Source organism: Pyrgilauda ruficollis, unplaced genomic scaffold (genome assembly GCF_017590135.1).
Source record: "Pyrgilauda ruficollis isolate IOZ18807 unplaced genomic scaffold, ASM1759013v1 scaffold39, whole genome shotgun sequence".
Taxonomy (NCBI): Eukaryota; Metazoa; Chordata; class Aves; order Passeriformes; family Passeridae; genus Pyrgilauda; species Pyrgilauda ruficollis.
The window spans coordinates 555,120-572,589 of NW_024525378.1; the positions used below are offsets into that span (position 1 = coordinate 555,120).

General features: G+C 40.1%; 1 protein-coding gene across 5 annotated transcripts in view; it reads left to right on the forward strand.

Moving 5' to 3' along the window:
- NR4A3 (nuclear receptor subfamily 4 group A member 3) overlaps window positions 1-17,470 on the forward strand; it is a 29,268-nt gene that overhangs the window by 4,909 nt on the left and 6,889 nt on the right. For all 5 annotated transcript variants that reach the window (XM_041476499.1, XM_041476496.1, XM_041476495.1 and 2 more), the window contains 5 exons: window positions 719-1,605; window positions 3,800-3,929; window positions 4,886-5,058; window positions 10,372-10,571; window positions 11,748-11,926. In XM_041476499.1, coding sequence (XP_041332433.1) covers window positions 721-1,605; window positions 3,800-3,929; window positions 4,886-5,058; window positions 10,372-10,571; window positions 11,748-11,926 — 1,567 coding nt within the window. In that variant the 5' untranslated portion in view covers window positions 719-720. The remainder of the gene's footprint in view (window positions 1-718; window positions 1,606-3,799; window positions 3,930-4,885; window positions 5,059-10,371; window positions 10,572-11,747; window positions 11,927-17,470) is intronic.

A 17,470-nucleotide genomic window follows, 5' to 3' on the forward strand; every position in this document is an offset into this window, starting at 1 on the left:
GCTTTCCCATGAAAACAGAAATACCACATACCTTTTAACCTACATTTTTGCAAATTGAAGGGGATGTTGTACCCTTCACTTTTTAAAGGAGAACATTCTACCAAAGATAAGCTTTAAAATTAATAATGAAACAGCAACCTTAAATATTAGCTGACCAGAAATATTCTTCAAAGGTCCAGAGCTGAGTAAGTAAAATTGATGTTTGCAAGTCCTGAGTAGCAAACCTTGTGATTTGAGTAATTCCTCTGACATGCGCTGCAAATGCTGCTTTTTAAAAAAATGTAATTTTTAATATTATGCATTTTATAATCTCTTCATGAATTTACCCTTCATGAAATTTTTACGGCATGATTGCATGCATACAGAGGTAGATTTAGAGTTATAAACTGTTCCCATTGTCCTTATCTAATTCTCATTGACACCTATATATATTAAGCAGCAGATGTAGGGCAGTTTGAGATGGATTCTTCTCTCACTGACACTGGTATAAATGTGAGTTTCTCCCTTGACTAGATGAGAGCAGACTCCACAGTACTGAGTGCTTTGTCGGTCCCTGGTGCATATTTCTTTTTGAAAGGAAAAGGCTCGAGGCTAATTTAAATGTCCGAATGGGAGTTGGGTGCCTATCTGAGCTCTGGGAAAGCTTCTAGGAAAGAAGTTAGTGAGGGTCTGGGCTGCAGTCTGGGCCTGTTGTTAACGTGCCCCTTTGCCCTTGCAGATATGCCCTGTGTGCAAGCGCAGTATAGTCCTTCACCACCCGGTTCGAATTATGCATCCCAGACCTACGCATATGGCTCGGAGTACAGCTCAGACATCATGAACCCTGACTATGCCAAGCTGACCATGGACCTGAGCAGTACCGAAATCACCGCCACTGCCACCACCTCCCTTCCCAGCTTCAGCACCTTTATGGAGGGTTACTCTGGCAGCTATGAGCTCAAGCCTTCCTGCCTCTACCAAATGCAAACTGCCTCCTCTGGCCAGAGGCCCCTCATAAAGATGGAAGACACCCGGCTGTCCCCATACCAGCCCTCACTGCCCCCATCTACAGATGAGGGGATGCCCAGCACTTCCATGTACTTCAAGCAATCCCCACCCTCCACGCCCACCACGCCCGGCTTCCCTGCTCACCAGAGCCTGTGGGATGAGCCCCCGCTGCAGCCCACGCAGACCTGCCTGCCTCCCGGCCACCTGATGGACGCCGCCCCCATGAAGACCGTGCCTCCGCGCTTCCCTCTCTTCCACTTCAAGCACTCGCCTCCGCACACGCCGTCCGCGGCCGCCCACATGTGCTACGACCCTGCCTCGCTGAGCCTGCCCCTGGGCTCCGACAGGCCCGCCGCCAGCCAGGCTCCCATGGAGGGCCATTCCTACGGGCTTCACCTGGCCAAAAGACCAGGCACCTTAGCCTTCTCACCGCTCGGCCTCAACGCAGCCACCTCCAGCCTAATGGGGGAGAGCAGCGGGAGCGGCAGCAGTGGGCTCCCGTCTCCCCCCAGCAGGAGCTCTTCGTCCGGGGAAGGCACCTGCGCTGTCTGTGGAGATAATGCCGCCTGCCAGCACTACGGGGTGCGGACGTGTGAGGGCTGCAAGGGCTTTTTCAAGGTGAGGCATCCGCGCTTTGCTCCCCTCCCTGCCTGCTCCCACCTCACTTCCCAGCCCCTCCGTCCCCACATGCTCCTGGTCCTGACCTGGGCCTTCAGGGACATGGTGTGTTGAAACTCAGGCTCCCCCCAGCAGGGTGGGAGGGACGCCCAAAGTTTTTGGAGGTCAAGGAAAGCCCTCTGTAGGATAAAAGGATCAGCCAGTCTCTGCTGAGAAGAGGCCATGGCAGTGGTCTGGGGGAACTGCATCTCTGGTCCGCCAGCATTCCTCAATGGAACGTAGGTCACCCCAGTTTATGCTATAAGCTGCATTTATTCTGTAATGAAACTCATCTGGAGTACATTCAACCTGGGTTTTACTCAGTGACCAATTCCAGTTATGCTTTGTTTTTAGATGAGAAAAGAAACCCTGAAGGCGTAAAGTCCACTTAATATTTTAGGTGATGGCAGCGGTGCTGTTTGTTGGGGTAGTTGGCATGATGAGGAATGCAGAGCGGTCAGCACCAGGAAGAAACTGGTTTCACTCATGGGACAAACCCAAGTACTTCTAGTTGCTTTTGGCTGCTGTCTTCAGCTCAGGAGCCCGGGGAGTCCTTACCAGGGGAAATCTGCCTGCAGAGCAGTGACTAAGCACTGCACAGGGTCCCGGTGCCTGCCCTGCAATGAAGGCAGCTTTGCAGCTGAGTAGCAACACAAATAACTTACACACAGCAGTTTCGCAGTGGGAACTTTGCCCTTATATTTTCAAGAGTTGAATATACTCTTTAGGTCTTAGGTTTGGGTGCTTTGTCATTTCCTTTCAGCAGAGTCTGAAGGTCCAGATTCCAATATTAATTTCAGAAATAGCTTGTTTAAGGGAAGAGCTTGTGGTTGACTTTTGGTAGGATCGTTCTGTGCAGCAAGTTTAAGATTTGAAACATTTGAGGTTGATTTTGTATATTTCTTCTTGCTAAGATAGCAGTTATGTCCCTATTCTGGTAAAAGATACAATGGGAACAAAACCAGTCCCAAAATATTTGGGGGGAAGGCTTACAACATTTTTTTATTGTAGGTGGAGTTGTCTTAATAGTGTTACTTAAAGTGTTACTTAATAATACTCTTTTGACCACGTGGTAACAGACGTCTCCTATAAAACTAATTTGTTATTTAAATATAACTAGAAAAGGAAACACAAATAACACGGAAATAGCAGCTCTTTTTATCCCAAACCTGCCCCTGTGGAAATCAATAGCATACCCCTGAGTTGCAACAGTACCTTATTCTGCAAAATTAAACTGTTTTCTTCTCCAAATCACAATGAAAAATATTTGCTGTATCTCATATATTTAGTACATTGAGGCTGTTATTTGATAACAAACACAAATTATGAAGTAAAATTTATCCATTAATTTAATTGCAGTTAAAGATTTAGTATTGAATGTTGAGTTGATACATTTGTTCCTGGTGTCTTTTCTAGTAATACCTTTTTGAATGTTATTTATTGATGTATCTTTGATTTTAAGTATGGCAGCATGATATGTTTTTGCATTGGTATTTGTTACATTCTTGCAAAGCTTACCAGGTTTCTATGCATTTTAATTTTGTTTTAGTTTTTTCAACATGACTTTTGAGTTAATTAAATTTACATAACCATGTCATCATGCTGTCCTTTTTCCTCAGGTCAGGTTAACTTTCCCAGAGTATTTAGCCAAACATATTAGTAGGGGTTACTGGTATTTTTGTTTTTCTCCCTGATGATTTTAATGGCTAACCAAACCAGTTATTGTGGTATTTGACTAACAATAGTGATAGCAAGAGAAGTACATTGCAGATCATTTTGATTTTATTTTAATAAGGTCAGCAATAATCAAGGGAATGAACCAAGTAGAAAATTGTTCCCAAAGGGATATTAAAAGCGGAGATAATCTAATCCCCAAAGGTAGATGTGATGACCTGGTAATTTCAGATATGATTTTATCATTCAAAGTTGCCTGTCTCCAGAGACTTGCTTCAGAAAAATCCTAGATGATTTTCATTGTCAGCAGCTAGCACTAATAAAATTGTTTTTCCTGCAGGCTAGTGTGTTAGGAAATTAATTTTATCTAATTATATGAATTGCACTGTCACTTTTCATGTTGTAATTAAAACACATTTTGTCAGGTTCTAAGCTGCTCAAGAAACAATCAGTTTACTATTTTTGTGTTGCATTTTCACAGAGAACAGTTCAGAAAAATGCAAAATATGTTTGTCTGGCAAATAAAAACTGCCCAGTGGACAAGAGACGTCGTAACAGATGCCAATACTGCCGGTTCCAGAAGTGTCTCAGTGTCGGCATGGTTAAAGAAGGTAAGGACTCTGGCTATTTATGATTCCAGAAAACTAAAATATTATGTTTTATGAATCTGTGTCTCTGTGTGTGTGTGTGTGTGAGCATGGATGTCTCTACAATAAATTTGACAGTGATGAGATTCATAACTTACCCCAAAATATGTGCATTTATGTAATAATGTATTGATTTTGTGCTTTTCAGCCCTATTATCATATTTAGACTATAGACCCCAGAGTTCAAGAACACAAGGTCACAAGAGGATAATTTGACAGTCGCCAAAATGCCTCCTTTATTAACTTTGAACATTGCTCGATAATGCTGTTGGCTTCCCCTTGTTATCTCACTGGGTGCTGCACTGGATTGTGTGCATTTTGACATAGGATCTCGTTTCATTCCCATAAGCTGATTGTAAATTTGCAATTAATTTAAAGAGAAACAGGATCAACTCATTAGTCCCAATTCTGCAAATATTTAAGCATGTGAGTGAAATTGTGTGAGCAGTCCCATTGCAAATACTGACATGGATAATATAACCTATATAATGTGACCATATTTTTTCAAATGCTCCAAGAAAGCTAAAATTATTTTGAATGAATGCCTCTGCCATTTAAAAGGGACACTGCTAGTAGAAACACTAAAATCTGTGCTTCACATTCAGCTTGTTTTCAGCAGCAGAGTGTCATGGGCACACGTACACGGGCACACTGACATGCTGCAAACAAAGCATGGACACGAGGAACACAGCTGGGCTCTCACTAAGCAGCTACATTGCTGCTTACGAGCGTAGGTCTGACACAGCTCTGGTGCCATTTGTGTTCCTTTGCGATCAAAGGCATCAAGAGCACGTGCTGAAACTGGAGAACACTCTTTATTTTTGCTGGTCTGGCCACCGTAAGGAAAGCAGGGTGTTCATTCTGATCCATCATTCGCTGGTACCTTCACAACTGATTCCCTTGGGATTTTTTTCACCTAGTTGTCCGTACCGACAGCCTGAAAGGGAGAAGAGGTCGGCTGCCTTCCAAACCAAAGAGCCCCTTACAGCAAGAACCCTCTCAGCCCTCCCCGCCCTCTCCTCCCATCAGCATGATGAATGCCCTCGTTCGAGCTTTAACCGACTCCACGCCCAGGGAGCTGGACTATTCAAGAGTATGTCTCACTTTTCTTTCCCTATTTGCTTTCCGCACAGAAATGATTTGCGAGCTGCATTTCTCCTTACCAGCCGGTTTGCCAAAATGAAATTAAGTGTGAAATTTGGATGAGGGTAGAAATCGGTCCAGGCAGCCGTTGTCTTTTTGTGATAGGTGGACAATGAGAGGAAAGGAAGTGCAGTAGATATTAGTGTTAGTAGCTATTCATTGTGAGAATCTCAATCACAAAATAATCTAATAATCTGCAGTGTATTCAGTGGCTGTGTTAAAGAAAAAATGCTTGGATAAATAGAGCATTCTTCTTGCAAAAAGGCTGTGTCAAAACACAATCAATTATGATGTCATTGATTAACCAGGAGCACTACTTGTATGTCCAATATCTTAACTTCCATTTTCTGAAGGCTAAAATTTAATAGCACTTCCCTGATATTCAGATAGAAGGGTTGCAGAGTGTGACACTGGATGGATAGGACGATTCCTGTTGAAATCAACAGGAATTTTGCCATTATTTAAATGGGAATAGGGTATGCTTTGGATACCCCAGCCTAAATATTCCTTCAATAAAACTCACATTTTTAAAACAAGCCTTTTAAAATTCTGAAAAATCAGCAAAGCTTTACCAAAGATTATATATTTTTGTAACCTTGTTCTTTAATGTAGCATAGTCACAATTTAAATATTCATGGAATATTCTGAAATCTGAAAAAAAAATGTTCTGTAGTTATTAATATACAGCACTGAAATGGCTTGTTAAATACAATTTTTAGGCAGGTTGGTATAGGATAAGAAAAAAACTACAGCTATGGAAAAACAAGATCAAATTCTTCCTCCTTAAAGAAATATTATTAAATTTGAGATTGTTAAAAATAGCAGCTGTACTCAGACAATCACTCCATTGGCCATTTATCACTTGTTGCTAAGTAGTATTTAATCCCAAAGCATATTTACTGCAATTATATAAAAATTACATTATGCTATTTTAGACTATATTTTTATATATAATTTAGCAATTTAAAGCATACTGTAACATATTTTCTTCAAACTAATCTGGAAGTATTAAATAATATTATTTTTCAAGTTATTATCAAGAATTTAGCTGTTGAGTGTCTGACAACCTACTATGGGGAGAATGCACTAGCCATGTCTACATGTACCTTAACTTACCCTGAATGTCTCAGGGATTATTCTACAAATACCAAGGTGTGTGATGAGATGTGCTCTTTGATAGAAATCTGCTGGCTTCCACAGAATTGCAGGAGTCCAGAGGCCATAGTTTGTATTTATTTATTGATATAAAGTTCTTTTGCATTTACAGAAAACTGAACAAAAATTATGTACTTTTATGTGACTTTTTTTCTTTGTCCTGCAGTAATTATTTCTCTTTTAATGAAAACAACCCACAGATTTAAATGTTGAACAATTCAGTTGGACTTTACAGGGAGCATATGATTGACAGTAAATTAATTTAGTCTTGGTAGCTAAAAGATTATGTATGATTATCTGTTAGAACATATTAATATCTAAGTTTTTCTTTACACTAAAATATATAATACTCTGTTGTGCCCGGTGGTACTGAAATGACAAAAATATTCTACAAGAAATTAGTAGATTCTTATGTTTTTTGTAGACCCTTATACTTATTTTGAAAAGTTACTGGAGGTCAAAAAACAAATGCTGTGTAAAAAGCAAGATTAACTGAATTTAATGAATTTAATGAAACATACCATAAACACACTGCAATGCTAAAATATTCCTATGAAGAATAATCCTGTACCTGTAAAGACTAACCTATGGCACATTCAGCTAGGCTGTGACCCTGCTGAGCACCACAAATGGGCAGATCTGGAAATCTGGCTTTGGAGTCAGCCCTGACACTTCTGCAGATACGACCTTAATGTTTAGCATGGTCTTCGTGTTTACAAGCTGCAATATCTTGACCGTCTTAAAACCACTGATAAAAGTTTCGGAGAAAAGTGTGTATCCCCTCCCTCTAGAAAACCTGTAGACACACACACACACACACACAGAGCAACCCAGGAAAAAAAGAAACCCAGAAATAAATTATGTAAGCTACAAACTTTACACCAAAACACTGGAAACAGTTCTGTTCAGAACATGGCTGCTTTTGATCTCAGCACTGGTTTTAACTTACCAGTCCACAGCCGTGGTATATTTAGGTACTTGGTTTCAAAAGGCAATTGCCAAGGGCCGTAGTCTGGTCTCACACCTGTTTACTGGTACAATTCCCTGAGTTTACGCTTTTAAGGAAGTGAGATGAGAAACAGACCCTTGCCATTCTTATTCATGCAGAGTAGGCACCAATGTAAATAGAAATGTTGCATTTTCAGAGGGGCAGTGCAGTATTTAGGCAATAATCCACCCCATTCCTGGGCCACAAAATTAAGCACATATCATGGCTTTTGGAAAAACGAGTGTAGGCTTTTCATCCGTGCAGAGAAGTTATTGTTAGGCTTTTGCAGCTGTAGCAGTCGATGAAGGACTGATGAAAGCAGGCAAAGGGCAGAGCTAAGTTGTGCTATCGGGCTTCCCAACCTCGGGCTTTCCAAATCTCTTCAGATGTAACATACAAATTAATGTTGCTTGCTACACATGCAACCCCCTCCTTAAGTAACAGTCATATTTCATTTAATTCCCAAAGGAGCTCCAAGGAAGGGAGGGGGCAGAGCTTTGTCTTTTGTCTTTCTCCTGGTTTGCCTCCAGTTTCATAGGGTAGGTTTAGAAATGCAGATCGGAGGGAGCCCTTCCGTCCTGTGACGCCTCCTGACCAAGGGCAGGATTGCCAGCTGTCTTGGTCACAAGTTAGGTCAAATATCACTTCTTCTCCATGAAATAATCATGGAAAAAACCCACAACTGTGGTGCATGAAACAGAAACATACATATTTTTTATGGTCACTTGTATGCTCCTAAGTCTGTTACAAGTAAATAATATTTTACTTTAGCAACTCTTTGTAAGTGCTAATACTTTATAGTGAGCAGTGATGTATTGCAGCAGCTGAAAATTATACAATTCCGTGTAATCTTTCACCTTTTTTTCTAAAATTGCTCTCGTGGGATAGACTATGCAAAAAATAGAGGTTATAATTTTTTTAGATGCATTTAATTTGATTCAATGCCCAGCGTGGGGTATACCACACTGTAGAATTCACAGTTACACAACATAATGCAGAATTCAACTTCATTAGAAAATGTTAAAACTTTGCCTTATTTTTGCCAAAGGAATGTTTTATAAATATTGGGAACAAATTAACACCTGGCATAATTACGCTGGTTGTGATGAGTTATATTTAGAATGAACCCATTCAGAATGGGTAGTACCTTTTTTCTTTTCATTTTGTTTTCCTTCTTCCTTACTGCTCAAATGATCAAGAATATATCTCTGCTTAGCAATACCTGTTGTGAGGCAGGAGTTTCCATCAGCCTGTTTGGTTTCCCTGTGTAGTAAGAAAAAGTCATGGGTCAGCCCCTGTGTAGCAAAGTGCATCTCGCAGAGCCAAAATGCACACTTGTGGTTTGCTCTGCATGGTCACTTCTAGAGGGTCCAGAACATGCATGGTCTTTGAAAAAGCAAATTGTATTTTTCTACCCATTAATTACCTGTGTACATCTTGCTGCAGTCCAGTGCCAGGAGTAGTTGATTCTTGCTGCTTGAGCATCCTCAACTGCTCCATTCAAGTGGCAGTCTGAACACATAAATATGATGCAGCATACAGATTTTTCTACTGCTGCTCCCCATCTTCTCTGTATTGTGGCCTCTACCTGTCTCAGTGTCACAGGATCCTTTGGAGCAGCTGTGGCAAAATTTGTCTCTACATGAACTTTGTAAGAAGGATTGCACATGTTTCACCAGCTGATTAGGGATGTGAGCTGGAACACACCGGGAGAAACTCATGCAGTTAGTGTTGGCTAAGCAGAACAGAGTCACTAAGAGCTAGTACCAGGACCCAGATACAGACAGAGGTCTCTAGGATTGCTGTGGTTCTCATCAGTCAGCAACTCTAACATTGTGTCCTTCATCCCTTACCTGCCATCAGCAATGAGCTCCAGCTAGGAGAGTCAGAGTACAGGACAGTTGCCTGAGAAGTTCTGCTTGCTGTCCCATCTCTCTGTCCTGCACCGAGCCGACTTTTGAGTTGCAGCTAGCAAGTTGGGTGATCCCTGCAGCCCACGGTGGCAATGTGGTCATACCAGGTTGCCACCACTGTTACTGATGGGGAAAGTGTTTTTTCTGCTTCCACTCTGGCTTGAAGAGTTGCTGGAGTGGCCTTTAGGCCAATGGACTCAAGCCTAAGTGCATGTGGGAAGTTGTTTCCAAAGAGTATGCAGGCTTCTTTTAGCCATGGAGACTACCTCAGCCTTTCTTTGCCTGAACCCATAAGAGAAAGAGTGGATATGAAGTCTCTCCCAGAAATAACCCAGCAGGTGTCTGATGATGAGGATGTTACTACAATAAATGCCACATTATTCAGTACCTGCTCATAAAACCAGCAGCACTTTCCAAGCACAGAACTGGACTAAGCCACAAAAGCTCCTGTTTTATTTTCTGCCAAGAGAGAGAGAGCAGTGTCAAAGGAGTGACAGGGATCCACTGGTGATGAAGTAGGAGATAGTGGGGACGGAGCTGTCAGAGGGTCACAGGGAAGCTGAGCAAGCTGAGACTGTCAAATGGTTGCCTGGAAGAGTTATGGCCACATAAGCAGGATAATAGGTTCTGCTGAACCTCAAATGCTTCAATTTGAAGGATAAGAGGTGATATGGGGCAGCTGGTTTACTTTGAACCAATTCTGTATTCAAATGAAGCAATGCTGCATGTGTCAGATAAAAAGTGATTTATCTTATGTGTCTCTATCACTGTCAGATAAAATGCACTTTGTGAGGTTTTGGAAGAAATCTGCATTTCCAACATACTGAGACAAATTCATCAATGGGAAAAGTGTTTCATTGTAGTAAGCCAAATAATGTTCCTCTTCTAGTGTGATGCAAATTATCCTACCCACCAGCTTTCTATTTCTGTTTACTAATAGCATATAAGTACTTGTAAAATGTGATATTATATTTTAGGTATAAATTTGAAATTACTTCTATACATATGGAAATATTTTTGTAATATCTATCTGAATAGCAAAATGCCTGTAGGTAACCAAATAAGTAGGTAGATGTAGACCTATTTTTGTCTTATAAATAATACCAGCTTTGCCACAGAAGGAAATGTTGTCGGGCAAATAACGCTGTATGTTTCACAGAATGCCCTTAAATGCATATAACCTTGCTTTCTGTGGCTTTCATTTTAGTACTGTTCCACTGATCAGGCTGCTGCAGGCACAGATGCAGAACATGTTCAACAGTTCTATAATCTTCTGACTGCCTCCATTGACATAACTAGAGGTTGGGCAGAAAAAATCCCAGGATTTACTGACCTCCCAAAAGAAGATCAGACATTACTCATAGAATCAGCTTTTTTGGAGCTGTTTGTACTAAGACTCTCCATCAGGTAACTATTTATTTAATTTCCTCTTAAGATGATGTGAAAAATCATCCCTCTGAATATTTTTAAGGAATAAATATGGCGCTGTCTTTGAACATTGTCATTTGTACCAAGAAAAAAGCACCAAAAAATCAGCAATGTCTGCATATAAAGGATATGGTGTTTAATTTGTTTTACTCTGCAGAAAAAAATCAAGAAGGTTATTTACAAAGAGATCATAGGTGTCACTAATGTGCTTCTTTTATTTGATCTGTCCCATCTTCCTCCTGCATAGTAATCAAAACTGATCCTCAGGTACTATTTGAACAAATCTGCTTTGTATTCATAAGTGTGAAATATAGAAATGCACTTCAAGTATGAATTATTTTCCTTTTCCCTTTTTGATCTGTTTTTGAAAGGGATGAAGAAGATTTAAAATATTGTTCAGATTGGTTTTCTTTTTAATACCAAGTCATTTAATAGAGTGAGATGCTGTATGTCAGTCTAGCACTAGTTAAGACACTTTACCAATTTCACTTTCAGGAACTGGCAAAATTGCAGACTGGTGATTTCAGTTATGCCCATGTTTATTTAAGTTGAAAATGACCTTTTAATGTGTTTTTTTTAACAAAAATAGTGGTAATGGAGAGGGAAGAAGAGGAGAGCTTGGCTATAATTTCTCCTGCACGCAGGTTTTCCTGTAAAAGAGTTTATGCAGTTATGTGTATCGTCCTGCATTACTGCGTGTGTTCTCCATTGTTTTTTCCTTGCCAATTTTTACAATCTGAAAAATGCAGACGATACTAAGTAAATGCTGAGAGTTGCAGAACCTATCTTTTTATTAGTTTTGTATGTCAAAATGCACTCACTTAGTATTCCTTTGGTTCAAACATACAGTATTTAATGCAAAATGTCTTCTCTGTTTATGCCTTTGGGCAGGACCAAAATCTTAACTAATTAGACAGTCTACACCACATGCTGCAGCTAACCTCAGGCTTATAACTCTACCAAGTAAGCAATCACAGAAGCTTGTTTGTTGTACTTTGGCCTCAAGGGAGAAACATATTGTCAAACGTGAATGCCCACATATGTCTCAGGATAATATGCCTTGGATTTTAAATGACAGACGCTTCAATACTGGTTATGCATTTTTCTGTAAAGTGGAAGATGCATTTATAATTTTTTCAATTGTTTTTATTTGAGGTCTGATACTGCTGAGGATAAGTTTGTATTCTGCAATGGACTCGTGCTTCATAGACTTCAGTGCCTTCGTGGATTTGGGGAGTGGCTCGACTCTATTAAAGACTTTTCCTTAAACTTAAAGAGCCTTAACCTTGATATCCCAGCCTTAGCAAGTCTATCAGCTCTAACTATGATTACAGGTAAGTGCTCCTTTGTTAACAGAAAGCTTCAGACTCTAGTGCTTTGCTTTATTGTAGATTCAAGTAATTTCAGTTAATTTAGCTATGTTCAGCATGAAATTATTATGATTTTTAAGCACTAACATGACCATATTGAAATTGTGGATGAACATTAGGCTGTCAGACACCTCTTAAAATGTAATCTAAGTATTTCTTTACAGCTTCATTGTTTTCTTGGAGTAGTCTCTAAAAAGCAAACTGTTTCCAAGCAAATTGTGTAGCTTCTACAAAAATATTCAAGGTACTTGCTGAAGTCCCAGAAAATCTTGATGAAATTAAGAGCTAGGTCTTCTGTGTAGGAATAGTAATATCAAGGCAACTTGAGACCTTGAAGCCATACAGCTAGTGTAGCTCATCTCTCAGCAAGATAGCTAGACCAGAAAGAGTGTTCTATGAGGGCAGGCAGGCTGCATTTGGTAGCCAGGCTAGCCTAGGTATTCCATGTACTGCTTTTCTGAGAGAGGAAAATCAGAGAATAATGAGAAAAAAGTCATATTCCGCAGTTTTACGAAAGCTTTTGGGTGTGCATGTGACTGTATGACCCTTTCTACCTGCTGGGGTGAACAGCAGGAAACTAATGTCAGAATCTGCCAAATCTGTCCAGTAAATACAAAATAGGGGAACACAACCTTTTAAAGTGTATTTTTGCATTCCTGAAACAGTAAAGCCCAGCATACTTTGGGTATCTTGCAATAGAGGAGTCACGGCTGATGGCAGCAGGAGTTGGGAGAAAGGATTTCTGACAACCACACAGCAGAATTTGGAGGAGAAGTCATCTCCTCACAAAGAGCCTCACACTCATATCAGAAAAACTGGTAGTTTAACAGTGCACCTGTGTCATCAGTGTGAGACAGGGCTTCAGTGTCCCCTGAGCTGGATCTTCCCAGGGATGCTTATAAGCTCCACTGGGATAGATATTGATTTCCTTCTGCATTTCAGACATCCACTACTTTGCAGGCAGTGGCCTCTACAACACCAGCTGTAGTCTTCCTTTTACCTGAGACGAGAATGATGTCAGGGCAACCCTGAGATAAAACACTCAATGACAGATATTAAAAAAAAAAAAAATTGGCCAAATCCTGCTGACGTTTGTGGGGCCAAGATTTTGGGTTCAGAGTTTGCATAGTATGCTGTCTTCCTGCATTTTGGTGAAGGGTTAGTGTATGTATGTATCTCATTGTCTCTTAAGCATTTTCTGTTTTTTAATTAATTTTTGTTAATTTCTTCTGCAGTTGGAAAGGGTACTTTAAGGTCCAGATTCTGGCTTCTTTGATAAAACATTTAAGACCAGAATAACTCATTGGAGCTGCTTTACTCTGTGTAAAACTTCCCGAAATGAGTGGTATGTTAAAGTCAGAAAGAACATTCCCAATTTACTTTTTTTCTGCTGTGTATATACATCCACTGGCATATGTTCACACCTACTTACATATATGTACTATAAACACCTACATGTATGTGTATGTGTGTGCATACTTATATACATACATAATGTATTTATGTATGTATATACATTTAGATATCGCTAAATCAAGGACAGTGCTGTCCATCTCTATATATCTTTACATACAGGCATATATGCTCATATATATGACACATATGAGTGATTTAGATTATTTACTATATATTAGGCAGCCACAGGTAGTATATTCTTGATTATCCTCCTGGAGACTGAGAAGTATGCAGGATGATGAACAGGATTCCCAGCAAGCTACGTGTATGTAACAAAAGCAAATGTATAGGAGGAAAACTTACTGCCCTTAACAAACCCACATTCTGTTTTAAAATGGTAATTTGTTCAGTTAAGCATTGCTTGCTTGCCCTTACATAAGGAGTTAAAGTTGTCCAGTGGCTGTCTATGTTCACCCTAGGATAACTAGAAACAGGTTTTAATTGGCTACATCCCACATTTCTTCCTTTCATTGATCACAACACTTCCAGGAGTTTGCTATATTGTGTTGGTATTCCCAAAGTTTCTAAGCAAATGGAAGCAATTATTTGCTTTAAAAGGAGACAATTTCTGTACATAGAAGCTTTAAGATTTTCTCTGCTTGTCAAGCTTCTCTTGATTTTCTCTCCTGTGTGAGATGGTGTTTAAAATGAATGTTGTTTTATGCTTATTCTTTTATTTAGTGAGGCTGGTATATCTCTGCTGATTTGGTCTGAGGACAGCATGTATTTTCATGTGATCTAAATTAGACCAAAGCTCTAGTGACTTATATTCACAGGTTTCAGATATCCAAGGGCAGTTAGCTAACTCAGGGACTCAGCCAGAAATTTGGTCACCTGAAAACGGATAGCATTGTATAATGATGAACAATATTAAAAATAAAACATGTAAGAGGAAATCAGGTGATTCTAGCTAGTGTATTGAAATTTTTTGTTCAGGAAAACCTTGAGATTTGGCTCTGATGTGGCATCCCACAAGAAATGGCTTCTTGTCTCCTCCCTGCAGTTTGAGTATGACAAGCCATGTGATGGTTTTCAGCTTGACACACCAAAAGAGAAAAAATAACAAAATTTGCAAAGGTGAAAGCTTAAGAAGAGTGAAATGTTGAACATTTTTAAGCATTATTTTGAGGCTTGGCTTAGATTTAGATGGGTGGTTTAGGTGCCATTCTTTATCTCTGGGGAAGGCACCCTTTTCTCCTGTAATGGGCTGTTGGAAGCAATGGGTAGTTGGCAAACTCTGCTTCAAGCCCTTTCTGTCAGTCAGAATAAGGAAGAGCAATCTTTCCCAGAAACACAGGATATCCAGCTATTGAGTACCACTGTCTTTTGTCTTAAGAGAACTTCATACATTTCACTGACCACAGAGTGGCTGTTGTGTCTGATGATTTGTGGAAAAGCTGGTGGTCAGAGGGACACCCAAGGCCCTATCTCTGGTCTGATTCCAACAGGAAGGGAATCTGACCCTGGTTCTCCCATGTTCCAGGTAGATATCTGTGTCACTAGGCTTCAAAATAAGAAATAGTGGGAAAGCTTTCTTTTGTGAATCTAGTTGCTTGCCTTTAGAAACAACACTGCAAAACCAGAATGCTGCCTTGAGCAAAATTTTCTTGATTATCACACAAATTGCTTATGACTTGATGGCTTAACCAAAAAAAAAAAAAAAAAGACAATAGCCCTGTGATCTGTAGTAGTCATAGTTTTCTTGATTATCACACAAATTGCTTATGACTTGATGGCTTAACCAAAAAAAAAAAAAGAAGACAACAGCCCTGTGATCTGTAGTAGTCATAGCCTGTATGACTATGTACAGCATCTTAGGAAGCATTAAATTCAAGAATTGTCTTTCCAGACAAAAAAAAAAATCTGAGAATAATGAGCTGTTAATCCTTCTTGATTTCACGAGTGCTGTCCTTAGCCCTAACAAAGATGTGCTCTTAGAAAGCAAACCTTCTTATGTACTACCAATCTATGGCAGTTTTGCTGAGGGAGAAGAGTAAGAGGAGTCACTACTCTCTTTCACATATTCTGTCTGTGTTCTTCAAGAGTGACAGGGAGAACTAATGTCTGTCTCCCAGTGAAGGAAGAGGGAAAAAATGTAAAATTCAGTGTTGAAGACTAAAAGACATTCCACTGGTCCCAGTGTCCTAAGATATACTGAAGGGTGTTCCTTCATTTTGGGATGTCAAATTGTCTCCCCAGAAACAGCTCCGGTAGTTCCAGCGACCTTCAACTAATCCTGCTGACTTGTTTGGAGCTGCAAAGCTTCATGTCCTATCCCAGCCACAGCTGAACATGATAGCATCGGAGGCATGGTTATAGGCATGTAGGGTCATTTGTTCTTTTTAATGTAAGAGGATTAAAAAGAACATTGTTTTCTTTGGGTAAACCCAAAGATATGTACAATATTTTGCATTATATGCTCCATTAGAAAGTCCACATATTTTTGCTTTTTCTATCTCTTTTATAGTTCTTGAAATGTTGCCTAGAAGGCAAAGCATCATGTCAGATTGTTGATGAATTTTCAGGTCCTCTCAGATAAGACATCAGCTTAAAAGAGCACCCAGAATGAAAGAAGTCGCATCTTGTGTACTATGTAGGCTTGCAAACAGTTAACTTAGAACTCTGTCATGCCAAAACACATCTTTTTACTGTAAGGTGTTCCTTTAGGATCTTCCTCTCTCTGTCTCTCTTCTCTTTTTTTACTTCCTTTAGTTGGTTTAGAAAGTCTGGACACAACTTCCTCTACAGCATATGAGTGCTGCTCTAAGCATCACCCAGAAGAAAGTAGGTGGGAAGCAACATATGACACTCACCTCACATGCCTATGAAAGCAAAAAAAAAATAGTTCTGTCATGTTCTTCTTCTTTGGATCACTTATTCATATATGTTGGTATGTAGCATCTAATGAGCTAAAGAAGAGTGTCAACATGGAAAGGAAATGCTGGTCTTCTTGGGTCAAGTCCTGTTGTTAATTCCACACAGATAATTTCTATGAGTTTAGTCATGGGTCACAAGTGTTCCTGCACAGTCACTCCATGATGGACTGGGCAGTGTTGAAGATAAAGCTTTGCAGAGTAGCCTAGATACTAACTCAGCCTTTGCTTGAAAATGCTTCCTAAACTTCCCAAATGACCATTTGTTATTTTTTTTCAATCAGTGTGAAAATAGAAAGACTGAGAATCCAGTACAGATCATCTGAAGGGCACATTCAATTCAGCCTCAAATTTTTGCCTGCTCTAGAACTGCCAGTGGTTTCTCTCTCTCATTCTCCTTGTTGATTATGTTTTCCTCTCTGCCCCTTCCTTTCTCTATCCACATCAAACCATTATTATTTTGCCCACTTGACACTCTCAGTGGGATGCTGCTGAGTACAGAGCATGCTAGCCCTCATTCAGCCAAGCTTTCAGCATATGTTTTATTTTAAGTGTGTTAACCAGACCAGCCCAGAACCACTGTATACATTGGGCTTATTCACACTCCTAATGCTTTGTTAGACTGGCACCAGACCACTGAAGAATATTGTGGGGTTTCAATTAATTAGGAGTTTATGTTTGTCTTCCTGCTGCTGGGCTTTCCATTCCAGTTTACAAACACAATTTTTAGCACCATCAGTCATACCAAGAAACAGTGACGCAACCAGTCTGGCTGAAAAGAGTATGACTGCTGCAGCTCCTTCTGAACGTGGCTTTGTCCAACCTCCCAATGGAATTAAGACTTACCTACTCTTCAGCAGCAGATATCCTTCAGTCCTCTTGCCAGGATATCCTCTGGAGTGGGTGCTTCATGTGCTGGGTCTACATACAAGCAGGTGGCAGACTGGAGGAGTGTAGGAGAGCTAGTTATAAAAAAAATCCCCTCCAGATTGCATTGTCTGCCTTCCCCCTGCCACTTAGCTGAGGGAAATACTGTCAGCATCAAAGTAAAGAACTCACTCCTCCTTTTTCACTCCCACCTCTTTGTTGAGGCAAGAACTCTTTGCTTCTACAGCAACCAGCAGTCTCCATGTTATATTGTGGTTTTCTTAAAAGAGAGAGCAAACTATGGTGTTCTGCA